Genomic DNA, 16,129 nt, shown 5'->3' on the forward strand with positions numbered 1-16,129 from the left:
CTTCAAGCAGGAAAACCATGTTTCTCAACTTGGCAAAGAGGCTGTTGATAAAATGAGGGCATGCATGCCCCCTCAATATGTCTTGATTGCTTGGTCATAATCTAAATTCTTAAGTCCTTTGATTTCAGGCTTTGACTGCAGCACATGTATTCTGGGCTAGACACCCTTGCTTTGCAACTCCCAGATCTTAAGGGGCTCTTAAACATGCATGTTGGCTTTTAGCTTGGCAATCTGGAGGTGGAGCTACTTCAAAATCTTCCTTTGGTATGAAAGCAGTTCTCTAAAGAGTTCTTGTTCCTTATGTACAACCTGGTTGAAAGGTATGGGCTAGAGGACAAATTTTCCCCTGGAGTTTAGTTCCTGCTTTCATTGTGCTAGGCTTTTAATAAGGGACCCTATTCCCTGACGTGCTAGAAGTGAGTTTATTGCTACCATCTGTTTAATTGCCCTCTCAGTTTTCTTTGGGGAATCATGAAAGTATTTTACCCTGCCTTTGAATCTCTTGGTTCTTTTAAAAGACTGGGTAAAGTACACATCAATTTCCAAAGAGTATATTAAAAACTGATAAACAGCAGCATCTCTGAACAGTAAAACTCAAGGAAAACAATTTTTTAGATGAATGTTTGTTGTTTGTTATCAGCAAACACGGTGCTTGCTGTACAAGTAAATAAACAGGGTTGTGGGCTTTGGGGTTGTTCATTTTGCTTTTAGCTTTTCTCATCTGAAATTGTTATTTTTTATTATTTCTACTGTATCTCATAATTTCTTATTAAGCATAGTTTATACAGCCCTCTTACCAAGGATATCACAGAAATGAAGTTGTATCTTGAAATATACACGTGTTTTAAGGAGAGCTGTGACCACTGAGGTACAAATAACTCTAAATGGAACCCCAAACTCTATGATTATGTGTGGGTCCATTACACATTCCTAGAAACAATAATTGTAATAACTGTGTGTGAACTTTGTATTACACACCGTGAAGTAAAGCAGTACACTTCCAAAACTATCTTATGGTAACCATGATTTGAAGAATAATACAGGTCACCATGGTTCTGAAAGTGCTGGTATTCTGTAGTAGATAAGTGGCTGGATTTGAACCACCTGAGTTCAAATTTCACCTCAGCTGTGAAGCGGATTCATTATCTCTTAGGCTACTTTACCTTCATGTGTTCATTGTGAGAAAAGCAAGGGACAACACCTGTAAAACCTGAGCTTTGTGAAGGTGATGTATTTTACTTTTTAAATAACTCCTGTTGCTTTTCTCAAGGTCTGCATGATTACTAAGACATACTGCAAATTCTTTATAAGCATCTGTTTGAAGTGGAGGAATTGCAGTGCTAAATACAGATAGAAAATACTGCTCAGAGGAGTGGTGGCACTGAAGAATACACATTCTGTAACATTTGTATTATTTTGTTAAAATTGGGACAATCAGCTCCCTCCCATGTACATGTCATGCTCAAAATGCTATTAGATTCGAAATATGTAGGTACTGAAACTGAGAAGATTTGATCAAATTTCCCACAGCTAGTTTTGGGCACCTGACCTGCTTAGTTTCCCACAGGGGAAAAGAAAGCTCTGTTTCTTTAAATTCCCAATGAGAAGGGACATGTGTCTCCTTGCATTGAGTTACATTACATCACATCATGTGGCACAAAGTGACCCAACTCAACGTGACAGGAGAAGTAAAGAAAACAGATTCTTTTAACCATGCGTGTATATATGTATAGACCACTTTTAACAAAATGATGGCAATAAAGATATAATGAAGGGAGATGTGTACTTTTTCCACAGAGCCTAATAACATAGACTGCAGAGCTTGTCAATTCTACTTTACACAACTTAAATTACAACAGGCATTAAGAGTGTTGCTTGCCATAGACAAAGAATAATCAAATGTTGCTTCTGCCTAAAGCAGTCATTTTTTTATTAAAATGTAATAGGTCGCTATATGTACATTTTTAAAGGTAATTATTGATTTGGGTCCCAGTTCAACTGAACATGTATGCAGCAGTGGGGTATTGGCTGTAGTGCCTCCACTGAGCTCACAACTAAGTCCTATGATTCAGAGATGTAATTTGTGAGAACCAGCACTCCCCTTCCTATAGGGTTTATATGTACAATCCTAAAAGTACAGCTGAAAACTGTAGGGGTATGTGTAGACCTGAGGGGAAGTGCACAGTGCCTGGCCACTTATATGGAGGCCACTGCATCATTCATCCCAACATGCATCTGTATATTAACATTAGAAAAATATCTAAGCCTCAGTTTAGAGGTACAGTCAGCACCTGAATGCATTTCAGTCAGCACTTGAATGCATGAACTGACTCCACTGAAAAATATTGTTTGAAGTGACCGGAAAATTATGCTGGTTTGATTTGTAATTGCTTGTTCACACATGGTAGTTGTTGTTTGATGATGGAGTCATCAAGCGATGAACATAGAATGCTGCAGCAACTTTGTGTATATCAAGTTTCGTCTGTGTAGCTCCTTGCCTGATATTATGGTGGCTGATGGAACTTTGAAAACACTATTTTATCTATCAGAAACTTGTGATACTTAAACCCCTCCCCTCGAGCAGCGACTACAAAATATTTGTAGCTGATAAATTCTAAACTGCATTAATGCACAAAGTGTGGCTGTCCATGGTTGCAGTTATTGAAGTTGCAACTGAAATGATGTCTTGCTTATTTGATCTTCAACCAGTAGCTCTTATCCAGAAGCTTTTGTTTCACATTAAAGACACTAACGATTGTCTCCACAAAGTTAGCCGCTTAATAGTCAGAAAATGTTAAACCAGGGTGGGGAGGGGGTTGATAATCACCTTTGATAGCTCTTCATTGCAACATCATATACCAGCCATGAACTGCAGGCCAAGTATTAATAGATCTGTTTAATAAAACAACTCAAAGTCCAATTTTAAACAGGATTTATTAGCTTGTGCTCCTCTAGGCAAAGCCGCAATTAATACATGAAAAGGGAGTGAGGAATGTTTTCCCTGCTCCTGTATCAAAACTGTGCTCAGTTTGTGTGTATGAAATGACAGCTTCCACGTTCCTCTTTTGAATCCAGCTTCTAGTTTTTCAGAGGGAGAGGGAAGAGAATCATAAACACAGTGTTCATCTGCTATAGAGCTGCTGTGACTGCCTTTAGGCAGGTAACTATGGGCATGTGTTTCCATCCATGGTGTCTGCATTGGTAATGGCTGATTACCAAGTTTGTTGAATGATAGACACATCTTATCCCCACTGCAACGTTTTCCCCAATTGCAGAACTTTAATTTCTCCTGTAGGAATGAATGACAGCCATTCCGTTTGTAAAGACATATCCTGGGGAACTCAGAGTAAAGCCCAACAGAATTCAATGGGATCTTCTGAAACCTTAGTCAGATTTTCAGGTGCCATGGGACCCAAACTAGGGCTTTTGTGGTTCTGCTTAAGATATCTTTGTTAATATCAAAGTAAAATGCTGCTTCTCAGCTCTAGAGTCCAAATGAAAGAGAACAGTATGTAATTTCAGACACCTTTTAACTGTTGAAAGAGAAAGAAAAACACTCAAAAGCAACTTAGTTTTTTAAAGGAAAAGAAAAGAACAGTACATTTGTAATTCTGCATTTCTGATGAAAATCACATATAGGGGTTCATGAAGAATTCAGTCTCTGTAAAATCCTAAGAATGTACCTCTCATCTACTGGGTAACTGGGCTAATGTGTGGATCAGAACTTAAGTTAGCCACTGGATTTTTTATGCTCATGTGTTCCAGTGCAGTGCTCTGTTAAAAAAAAACATATTAAAATGTCTAGACAGACAAGCTTTGATGTACAATGGGGTATACTGTGTATGTATGGTATTACCCTTCTAAGTATTGCCCTTCTTGGAAAAAAGCTTCCTCCTAAGGTAAGATCCCTAAATTTTATCTTGATGAAATAATGTTTGATCAGTGGATGATCAAAATGAGGAATCTCTTCTTTGAAGTTTGATTGACACAGGTCATTCTGAAGTCAGAAACATGTTTGGTCATATAATGTACTGTAGAACTCAGCTCTGAAAGAAGAGGCACTATGAGAGGCATGGGAATATAAAGTGTTCAAACTTTTAATTTGGTCATTTTTACTGTCTGTGAATACGAATTCCCTTACCTGATTACTGTGTGAAATGTACCATGTACTGGAATCCAGGAAGATAGTCTTTCAGTTGTAATTGTGAGTTTAAACAATGGAAAGACATCTTCCCTAACATCTTTCCTGGGAACGGTTCATACCAGATAAATGTAGCCATCAGCAGACAGCCGTGTTTTATTTGTGATGCATTCTGACTTTGTTTATTAAGTAATCATTTCTGGGTACAAGTGTCAACACAATTTGCTTTTTGAATAATGTGAAGCAGATAACCTCAATTAGCAAGCAATTACGGTAATTTTCATACTAAACGCTCTCCTTAATTGTTTTCGAAACCTGAAACTAAAACTGTAATAAATAATGAATGGTGAGAATACATTGATTTAAGGGGCTCCATGGTGATTTTTCTATAGAGATGTGCTCAACCTACCAAGCAAAATTCCAAAAACCAGTATGGGTTCAATGTGGATTTGGCAGGCTGGGATAAAAGGCTTAATCATGGACTTATACTTTGTCTTCTTCCTCACAGTAACTCTTCCTTATATCTCTTCTTATAAGATACACTTTTCTTCTGTTCTTCTGTTCTTTCTAGAATCTATCCAATACATGCTCCTTCCTGAACGTATCTAATCTGATAGATGTCCTACTCGGTTATATCTGTTAAAGGAACCCTAGTTTTCTATTGGCCATTATCTATTGCCTCATCCACTGAAGTACCCACAATTTCCACTTATGTCTACTTGTACTTTTAAACTCTGCTGCCAAATCCATATGGGGCTCTGAGAGATGAGGGAAAGGGTGGGTTGGCCATATGAAGCTGTAATTTAAATACCGTGGAACATGCTGGATGCTGTATATCCTATGGCAGTTTGTTCAGTTGCTCTGTTTTGTAAAATCTACATGCATTATTGCTTAGATCCAAGACTCGTGAAGCCTGTGAACCCGTTGATTCATTCCTGTCTTTCAGGGGACCCCATAAGAGCACCAAAAGAAATAGCTGCTCAACAATTTGTTTTTGACTGGATTTTTTTAATAAACGTGACAGAAACCCAGTCAATAATATGAATTTAATACCTGCAGTGGGTTGGATGTATGTTTAAATTGAAACGGGTCTATTCTTCAGTATTAACAGCATTCACACATGCTCACAAATGGGAGTGGGGGAACAGGATCAAAAAATTACGTGCAAAAATGCCCTCACACCTTATTTTCGGATCATAAGATCACTATTTTTATAGTCAGTTGTTCAGGCTGTTGCAATAAACCTTGCAACACAGTAGAAATACTAACAGAAGCATCTTCCGAAGTGTGAAGGAAGAAAGTTTGTAGGAAAGGGCAATGCTAATGGTACTGGATATAACAGGGCACTTTAATATTTAATTGTGCGGCTTTGTCTTAAGTTTCTAAACGGTCTGTTAATAAATGCCCCATAGTAAGCAGGGTCATGTGTATTACTTCAAATGGATAAACAACAGCCCAACTGAAGAGTTACTCTAGCAGGAACTGGCAGTGCAGTGGGGCTTTCTCCCTTCTCCTCCCCATGTGTCCCCCATCAGCTCAGGGGGCTTGGGAGAACTCCCAGAACAGCATGCAAGGTAAGGAGAGGGCGAGTGTGCCTTCTAGGAAGCAGAAGTACTTGTGCTAATGGAACAGTCCTCGTAATGAATTCACCACACCACGTGTGTTCTGTGCCCCTGGTCAGATTATAGGATGTGCTAGTCTCCTATCTACAGGTGAGGAACCTGCAGGCCTCAAAATGTTGCTGCACAGCAACTCCCGTCATCCGTGGCTGTTGGCCGTATATGTGAAAGGCTGCACCTGTTAAAATTCCCGACAAGTGGAAAGAATTGACTGAGGGTATCTGCAGTGCATCACAGGGACAGATAGCAACTACTCTGGAGTAAACTGAAATGTCTGGGGGGAAGTTCAGTTAATGATATAGTAAGCACAGGTTCTGAGCATCTAAAAGATTTCACTGATGAGTAAAAACATATATGTTTAAAAAGTGCTTTATGTAATTTTGTGACATATGCCTAAACGTAAACAAGGCTCCAAGCAGCAGCAATGAGAAACATTTTGTGGGATCCCCTCCCTGCACCCTAATCCCTTATTCACCTTGTTAATGTAGATGTCCATTGCAGTCTGTTAGATGTCTAAATAGTTGAAAGTTGCACTCAGATGTTACAGGCGGTGTATGGTTTATAGTTTTAGCCGTTCTACACTGTACACTGCTTCATCCACAGTGTTAACAATAGTACATATTTCATCCGTCGTCTTCTAATTATTGTTAACTTCAGCAAGCACCATTGCAAAATCCATCAAAAATGAGTTTTCACAGCAGTGCTTTATGTGGTCATTGATTTTCTCTCGTGTGGTTTTTCTTCATGTGCCTTGTTCTCGGTGACCCTGAGACTCAGCTTTGTTCTGGACTTGTAGCCCATGGCAGTAAAGTGGGGGAGATGAGGCATGAGCTGAGATGTAGAGCATGCATAAAGGAGGAGACATGTAAAAACTGAAATGACATGGCAGCTGAAACATCTTGTTGCTCATCTGGGTTGCATGTTTGAGGAGAGAATGGGAAGTAAATTGTGATATGCAACTGGATAACAGCCGACAGGGTGGATGGTTTTAAGGTATGTGGATGCTCAGTCACATAGCGCAGGCAGAAGGCCAAAGGACAAGGAGCTGTTGGGTGTCCTTACAGTCAGATTGTAGCCTTATAGCCTAAAAGGAAGAGGAGGCATTGATTTACAAAAACACAAAGCACAGAGCTCATCTAAACTCCGAAAAGACAGAGAGCACCAGGCTTTAAAATGAATTCAACATGCTGTTTTATAACAATTTGAAATTCAATAGCTGTCATATGTGACATAATATTTTTGCACCTTAAGTATCTAATTGTTATGTATGCTTGCTACTAATAATAATGGCACACCTGCCTCATGTCATAGGAAGCGTACATCAGTCACTGAAACATGCATGGCTTTGTGATTTTCCCATTAAGCTTGTAGCATTGTTTTTCAGCTCTAACCTAAGGCTTTGTCTGTACCAGCTATTGTACTTAAATTGTTCCTAGGACTCACCTGTGTCCCAGGAGACCCTTGATCTGACCTTTATGTGCTTAAAGATGATGTGCAAAATCTCAGGCATCACTTGCAAACAAATCCTCTGGCAACCAGAACTCTAGCCAGCTGCTTTAAAGGGTGGGTTGGAAGCTTTGTTGCTGTGCAGATTCTCTGAAGTGGGCACCTCCTGGTCTAGTTACTTTTATTGAAGTGAAGTGTTTCCCTTTCCTAATCACAAAGTAATTAGACCACATTCTGCTTATGAAATAATTACTGGGAGGAAAGGAACCTGTTTCTTAAGTAGGCTGTAGGCATGCTCAGGCCCGAACACACAAATGCTCAAACTGTGAAGGGGGGGGGGGCAGAGGTACACATGCAAGCTCCACTCCCAACACCCCAGGGATGTGGGCTCCTCTTTAGAGCTTTGTGTGATTAAGCCCTGTTAAGGCAGGGCTCTCAATTACTGAGCCGTTTCTGAAAGCATTTAGCTACGTATGGTGAACCTCCCTTCAGATCACCACGTCAAAAGCCCAATGGTCTGAGGAGGCTCCCACACACTTAGAGACATTAGCACAGGGATTGTATGCATGCCCTCATCCATGCTTTGAGCATTTGTACGTTCACCTGAATGCCGGACCACAAGTTGTGTAGCATGAAAAGCTCCAGCAATCTTGCCTACCTGAAACAGCAGGCTGCAATGCCTATCTATTTGCAGTTTTATTTTTAAGCATCTGTTCTAGCATGTCAGTTCTGGAGTTTTCTTTCGCCAACATTCACAGGATTTATCACTGTAGGAAATGTCTACCTTTGATTCATTCTCAGTGGAGAAAACCCAGAAGAGCCATAATTGGGAGTGCTACCTTGGATATGAAGAGGACTGCGCCTGCTGTTCCAATGGCCTTACCCTTGGAAACGCAACTGGTGCAAACAGTCCTAACTGATTAAGACTACCCCTGAGTTGAGGACTACAATCCAAGGGTGTTTGTCGCACAATTTTGAGGCACTTATTCATTATGGTCCAAGCCACTGAAGGGGCCACGTGCCGTTCTTCACACACAGATAATTGGAACGAAAACAAAACAAATGTGATGCTGTTGCTGAGCTCACTGTCTGAACAAGCTGTCTCAGTAGAAACATCAAGGTACTAGGCAATATCATCACATTTGAAATGAATTGACTATCCACCTTGTTTGCTTTCCAGCTTTCCTAATTTATTGGCTGTATTTGTTTTTCTTATCTATCCTGTGACATACAAGGAAATGGAGGAAGAGATAGAGAAATGGCTATTCCCCAGGTTGGGGTTTTCTTGTTTGCTTTTTGTCAATTTACTTTTGGCCCTTTTTTCATTTATTATATTGTTCTCAGAAGTACTTTAAGAAACTTTAGACCTTAAAATTATAATAAAAAGATGTATTTCACAAAAGAAAACTTAGCCCGCAGACAGTTCTCTGTGGAATAATAAAACAAACATATGCCCGCATCCAAAGCCCCTTCGTGAAATGAAACCGAATGCTGAGAAGGAATCCCATGACCTTCACAATCAGGAGAGCCTCTTCAATTTAAAGCAAAAGAAACAAAAATATTGCCCTGCTTTAAAAATGCCACAGTCGTCTTTAATTAATTACTCAACTCTGAATGAGACACTTTTTGCTGTTGTTGTTTATACTTAAAAATATTTTGATCAGGACTAAATTTAAAATGTGTGTTTTGTGAATAAACTTCCTTGGCTGCTCTTTCTTTATTGGTGCCATAATTTTGACTTATGGGTATTTTGATCCTGCGTAGAGGCTAGCTGCGGCTGCATGATGATAATCTAAATTATAGTCTGATTTCCATTCTAGCAGTTTTCTCCTCCCCCACCCCCAACAATCACCTTAGTTTCAGGCAGTCATCTTTGTGATAATAGAAGTATTGATAGAAAGAGCTATTGAAAGCATTCCCCTTTCTATAGCTTTATCATTGTATTAGATTTGTTTGTTTGTTTGTTTGTTTGTTTGGAAATGGTATGCCACCTTTGAGACTTTTACAACGGAAAGATTGTATATAAATATCTTGAATAAGAAATCACAATTTTTTGCTTGGTATGCTAAGTACGCACAGTTTTGATTAACTGCAACACAGCACACAGTGTTAGCATAGAGGAAGGACTTCCTGCAGGAGAAAAAGTGATCACTTACAATATTTTGCAGGCTGCCCATCTAAACCCATCATTGCCTGGCACCTACACACTAAGGGCAAGGTTCCAGCGAACTTGTGAGTGGGCAGCATGCCATCTGAACAGATGGGCATGGAAGTAGGCAGCCAGTAGACCATGTATGTGCATCAACTGTGGGTGTTGAGGGCAAGATTCCCAATGGAGAGTGTCCAAACAGCTGTCTGGCCTGAGCCAACATGCCTACGACCAAGGAAGAGTGCCATCCCTAAATCCTGCTGAGTTGGATTAACCTTCAAAAAATAAAAATTGCTTCTGCAGTAGCATAAGGTGAGCTTTTGGCTTGTTTAAATCTGGGAGAATGAATTAGGCAGGCGAGATAAAAAGAAGCACTAATGAAGCATCCGCTAGAGGGGAATAAATATAGGGCAAGGAGTATTAAAAATACCACTAACACAAGGGCATTTCTCAGTAGATATTAGCCAGCAGTTTGTAGCATTCTTGTTAACTCTTCAGCTCCCGGAATGGTAAAAACTTTCAAAAAGGGCAACATTCCAGAAGAACTGAAACACCCTTCTGGTGGAGCTATCTCATTTTCCAATGTGTCATTTTAAATGCACTGGGAACATTGTTGTGCCCTATTCTGCAGCTCTAGTTGTATGCAAGTATGAATGCGTGCATAAGAATGTGAATACTACGGGTGCACTTCAATTTATGCCTGTAGTTGTCAGCCCAGCAAATGAGTTGTCCTTAGCTGGATCACTGTATTAGTATCTAATTGTTTGATATAACAGGACACAATGGGAGAGAAAACTACTGCTGCTTTTGCCAACAGCTTCGGTATTGGACCTAGACCTGGGGAAACCACTCTTCATATTCTGTTCTTGATGGTCTTTGAACTTGATGGTTCTTTAACTTCAGTTACCTATCTGTAAAATGGGAGTTACTGTGACCTGTTTTTTAAAAGATGAGTTAAACATTTTGAAGCATGCAATATTAATGCTTATTAAAACTCAACTAATAAACCTGGCTAAGTGCCATGGAAACTTTATGAGAAAATTTTAAAAAATTCATTGTAAAAATCAGAAAATGAAGCTGAGATTCAAGGCTTGAGCAACAGAAAGTCAAGTACAACTAGGATGTGATTGATTGTAAGTTCATGCACTAGTTTATATGTTATGTCTTTCATAGCAAACTCATTTGCAGCATTTTCCACTAGGTTTAGTTGTTTCGTGCCTATAACTTGTAGCTCAATTTCCCATGTGAAATGGCTGCATAGGAATCATGTCCTACAACCATACGTTCTTAGTAATGGCAGGAAAGCTCAATGTAAGACAGAGTAAGCCATGTCTACAGAGAAAGCAGTGCTACACACTACTGTAATTATGCCATTCTGAAGATTGGTTCAGGCTAATTCTACATATTGACTATAATGTATGGCCTGGCCCTAAGATGACTGATATAATTTCACATTTGTAACTGAGCAGATTTGGGTCTGGCCTACGCTTGTGAGAGAGATCAAATGGGAACCTCATGTGTATTGCTTTAAGCCACATACAAGAAGGATGTGACAAAAGAATAGCAGTGTTTCATAAAAGGAATGAATTGAGTCAAGGAACTAAGAATATAGCTTATCATTTTGTTGTAACTAAGATAATAAAAACAAAACATGACCCCTGGCCTATATAGTCTAGTATTCTGTTCTCCAAAGTGGCCTTTCATGTCCCTTCAGGAAGTCCACAGGCAGGACATGAAAACCATAGGCTCTTCCTTTCTGTTGCCCCCTTCCACCAGCTGTTATTCAGTGATCAATAAGCTTGGGCTCTGAATTTGACCAGTCCCTTAGGCCATCTAAGATATTAGCCACCATCCCATCTTGCAGAAATGAATTTCAAAAACTAACTATGTGCTGTATCATCATACGTATACCCTAATTTTCCTTCAGAAAGTACAGAGCACATAAGCACCACAGCATTAGGTGTTCCCAGATCATTAAATGTGTCCACCATGTCTTGCTCCTTTTTATAAGTTGACCCAATCTTATAGGAGAACCTATTGATTTATATGTATACCCCCAACCTTATGGCTTTAGTTGCAACAGCAACCAAAATACAAAGTAAGCCATTGCCCTGATTCAGCTATTGTGACATGGCATATTAGGAGTAGTTCTTCTCTCATGCAGTCATCCAGAAGGTCACACAATATTTTGAAAAACTAGTCAGATCTAGACATCTGGCAGTTGATTCTGCTGAGGTTTGCTAGGACAATTAACATACATAACAGTGCGAGCAGATCAATAAGGCTGTAACATGCATCTACATACAGATGTGCTCCAAGCAATGTAATCCAATTAATCCATGGTATGAAGTAAGGTGCATAGAAGGTGCAAGTGAGAATGTATACACTAACTAAAATATATTGGACCACTGCTCAAGGTTTTCAATCCCTTGCGGAGTTACTCACAAGCAATGCTTGTTGTACAGGACTCTAAATCAGGGCTCTGGTTCAGTGCAATATGCGCACAATAACACATATTGATTTTCCTTTATTTAAGATATTATACTACTCATTATCCAGATTAAGTTGGGACTGTTTATAATAAATTTCATTGATATCTTGCAGGATTGGGAGGGAAGTACCTCCATAGGCTTGAGCATGAAGGAAGGCTCTCTTACTCTGTTAAAAGGTCTATAAGGTTTTGATTTATAACTGAACTGAGGGTCAAGGCAAGCAAAGCCATTATCATTATTCTTACACACACAAGGGAACTGAACTGTGTACAGAGGGCAGTGTACTTAAAAGGAGGCGTAAGGAAGGAGAATGTAACACAGATCTGTGTTGTTGTTTTTTTAAAAATCTGACGTTTACAGATTCAAACAAAGGAATATAATATAGTACTCAGACAGTAAATGTACAGTCCAACTTCTTTATTACACAATGTGTGGCAAAAAGTTCTAGTTCGAAGCAGGAGTGAAAGCAACTTCCTTTTGCTTGTTCTACTTAAGGACCCAGTATTATTCCACTGCAATATCACTCTTTTTCACTAGGAGCTACTTCCTTGTTCCAATAACCCTGGTAGCCCTCATTCTTGGAACATGTTGCAGTTGTGTTCTGATTCTTGGTAACCCTAAGTTACATGCATTTGTTCCATTTTGCTTATCACAAAGCTGTTCGCCATAAAGTTACATTGTCAACCCTTGGTTTACTTCAGGATAACTGGCATATTTTTGCAGAAATTCTGCCTTTGCAGAAACTGACAATGACTTCATTCCTGGATGCTAGGAGAAATCTAGCAGTATTGTTATACCCTTTAGCTAACTTGGGGGGAGGGGGGAGGGAAGAGGGGAAAGTTGCTGAGGTTGAATTTAACAAAACCAGATTTGCCCATAGACTTGCAAGCGCTTAGTGTGTGGACTTTTTAATGCTTCAGGTGACATTGCTGCTGACTGAAGAACGTTCATCAAATCATAAAACTGCTGATAAGCCAGCTTTCCCGAAAAGGAACCTTCTGAAGGTTTCTCAGACTTTCTTAATACTTGAAGCTTAGTGAAAATGATTGAGATTATTAGAATATGTGGCGGAAAATGGGAGAGATCCCAAGTGAAGGGTTTGACCATGCACTATCCCTTATGCCTGAATCTTAAAATATCATACCTGCTTGGAGTGTTAACAGCACAACATTATTGTTAACATGAGTGTGATATCATTTTGGGGTCATTACACTTGCACAGGGATATTGGCATGCCTCATCCTAAATACTCATATGCTAGACCATTCTTCAGATTAGATTATTAGTCTGTGGGAAATTGTCATTTTTCTATCTTTCTTTTGTCTAGTATCAACATCTATACATAGCAGTGCTAATACATAGCCTAAAATGGATTTACTATATTAGAAAGGTGACACACTGATATATAAGCATAGTGTACTTTTCCTTCATTGATATGTGCATAATTTTTATAGATTCTCATGATAGCTCTTTGAGGGAGGTCACCAATATTCCTTTTTAAGGACTGCCCACAATGTTATAACACTTCTCACTTATCTGTTGAAATCAAGAATACACAACATACGCCTGTGTGTGTGTGAAGAACGTCCAATTTTCCCTCGGCTTAAAATTGCAGCGTTAAAGTGCTTCACTTTAGCTTGATCACTCCCAACGTATTCTCTTTGAATCACTGATGGAGTATCATTTATTGACCCCCAAGGAATGCTGGGAGGTCATTTTCTTTCATTCTGGGTAGAGAAATGATCTCTCACAACTTTATCTGCTATGTTATATGTAAAAGTATAATTAAGAGTGGGGATCTTTGAGAGAATAAAAATGATATAGACCTGAATAGTTTAGATAGGGATGTTGTAGCATGAATATTAGCACCAGATCTGTATAACATTAAAAGATATGGAGAGGGGAGATAAATGGAACTAATTTATTTTGAATTTACACACATGCCTCAGTTTGTATTAATATTAAAGTTCTATCCAAAATCTAAATGGAAAGTCTGACATCTTAGAAGTTCTCTCAACAGCATCAGCAAATCATTCTTGTTTACCCTACATGCTAATAAAACGGGAGCATGACACTCCTGAAAACAAGATTGCAAAATACAGAAAATGTGGTCTGACATTTTTTTCTCCCCAAAGGAGGGACTGCCACTAACGAAAGTATTTCTTATGAAGGCTCGATTGCTTAAGATGCAGAATATTAAGAGAGAAAAACACTTTAGGACACAGCCATGTCACCAGCTGTTACTCATTTCTAATGAAATTGTTAAGTGATATTCCTCATAAATAGGTCAGCGAAACTTTTGAATCACAGAGACTGTTTTATCTGTTTTCTCTGTGAAACGTTGGTATTAAATTTAGAATGGGTAATTCATTAAGCTCATTAGCTATCACTGGGAGAGTAGAGCACTTTCTAAGATGTAGGTTTCAGGGCTTAAAACGTTAGTGCTTACAAATAAACATGAAAGCAGTGTGTGCCGTAAAATATGGGATCATAATATTTTAAAGTATATTTTGAGGGAGGCCCTCTGGATTAATTATGAACATTTTGTAGAGTCCGACATTTACATATAAACAGCATATATTATGGCTTCTTGTTAACTGTGTTTTACTATGAAAGAAGACAGGGAGCCTAGTTAAAAAACCAGTCAAAATTTACTGATTATTTCTGTTTTGGATAAAAATAACACATTTCTTTATGTGTTTCAGTCCCGCATGGCAAACTGTGGTTCCTTTTAAAACAAAGCACAATTAAAATCTACCAAGAAATAGTTTCTTATTTTGGTTCACTTACATAAAATGAGAAGGAGGTAGCATCACCTCCACCCTTCAGGCAGATCAGTGCCTGGATTGGAGGCCAGGACCTGTGCCATGGAAGAGAAGTGAAAGATGTAAATGTATTAATAAATAACTTAGAGCAAAGCACCTCTGATTCTTTCCCTCTTTCCTTAAATTTCATTGACATATTTTAAATACATATGGTAAGCTCTCTTTTTTTTTTGGGGGGGGGAGAGCATAATCCACAAATAGAAAAGAAGGTGCTAAATTACATGAGAGCTCCCATAGCAGGAATTCATATGTGTAGCACAAGGGAAGGAAGAAGAACCTACCTGCTGCTGCCACAGCTGCCAACATTGCAGGCAGGTAAAATGTAGTGGAGGTGATGAAGTTGGGGGAAAGCTAGGAGATAACAGGGGGCTGGGAATGATGCTTTTCTCTCAGTGGCAATTGGGAGAGCAATTGCATCTAACAAAGCTTGTAACTGGGCTTGGAAATAACCGATTGTCCAACGTTTTCAGAAATGTTTTCAGAGTCCATCTATGACTTGAACTGAGAGGTCTTTGACTATCTCAAAACAATACCGACCGACTTTAAAGAGTTATTGAAAGGGTTACTGAGCAGGCACATTAAACACGGAATTATTATTACTAGAGGTAGCGAGGGATAAAATGTTATAAATAAAGAAGGCTGCGTGTCAGTGTTATTAGCATGCAGATTCTTAGCACTTAGCGCAGAGCAAACTGCGTATGTTCTGTTAAGTTACTTTCAATCGACCCTTCCTTGTTCAGCATTGTTTGATTTGATGCTAGCAGGTTCTAACTTGTAAATGAATGCATTTTCAGATATCCCGTCATAGAAGGAATCATTCCCAACACAATTTAACACTTTCTGAGTTCATCAGCCCACTGGAGCAAACGGTAAGCAATTGTATTACAGAATTTACAATTTATTGATGTAGTTCTTTACTTCAGATTTCATTAATCAAAATGTAATGCATGTTTTTTGGAGGGTAAGTACTTAGGGCTGCAGATGCCTCAATATATTAATAGGGTGAACAGAACTAAAGATTTGGGGGAAGGTTGGTTAAACAGCGAAAAGAATAATTTTGGAATCTACAAAGCATTGTGGTGAATGATATACAATTTCAATTACCCATTAACTCAAGAAAATTAAAGCTGACATTTCAGCAATACTAATAGATATTTATTACATGATGACATTGCTTATCCAAAAATGGATGTGTTTAGCAAAATGAATAAAATCAAGAGAAAATGCTAGGCATGAAGTTGCTTTCTGAAGAGTTTGCTACTCAGTGAGGAGCAGGGATAAACCTGTAGAAAACCTGTAGAAAAATTAGTCCTGCTGTGTTCCCCGTTTCCACTTGAACTATGGTTCCTAAAGTAGATGAGAAACTCTCAGATAGAGATAAGTCTGGATTTGCTGCCAATGTTCATCCGACTCTGTTGTTCTGCTGGCGCAGCATGTCTGCAATAGCATGCTGGTCCC

General features: G+C 39.0%; 1 protein-coding gene across 8 annotated transcripts in view; it reads left to right on the top strand.

Moving 5' to 3' along the window:
* The window catches only part of ARHGAP15 (Rho GTPase activating protein 15), a 380,707-nt gene that overhangs the window by 25,291 nt on the left and 339,287 nt on the right, over positions 1 to 16,129 (top strand). For all 8 annotated transcript variants that reach the window (XM_028745310.2, XM_028745307.2, XM_077935836.1 and 5 more), the window contains one exon: positions 15,466 to 15,540. In XM_028745310.2, coding sequence (XP_028601143.2) covers positions 15,466 to 15,540 — 75 coding nt within the window. The remainder of the gene's footprint in view (positions 1 to 15,465; positions 15,541 to 16,129) is intronic.

The sequence above is a fragment of the Podarcis muralis genome, chromosome 1 (assembly GCF_964188315.1).
Source record: "Podarcis muralis chromosome 1, rPodMur119.hap1.1, whole genome shotgun sequence".
Taxonomy (NCBI): Eukaryota; Metazoa; Chordata; class Lepidosauria; order Squamata; family Lacertidae; genus Podarcis; species Podarcis muralis.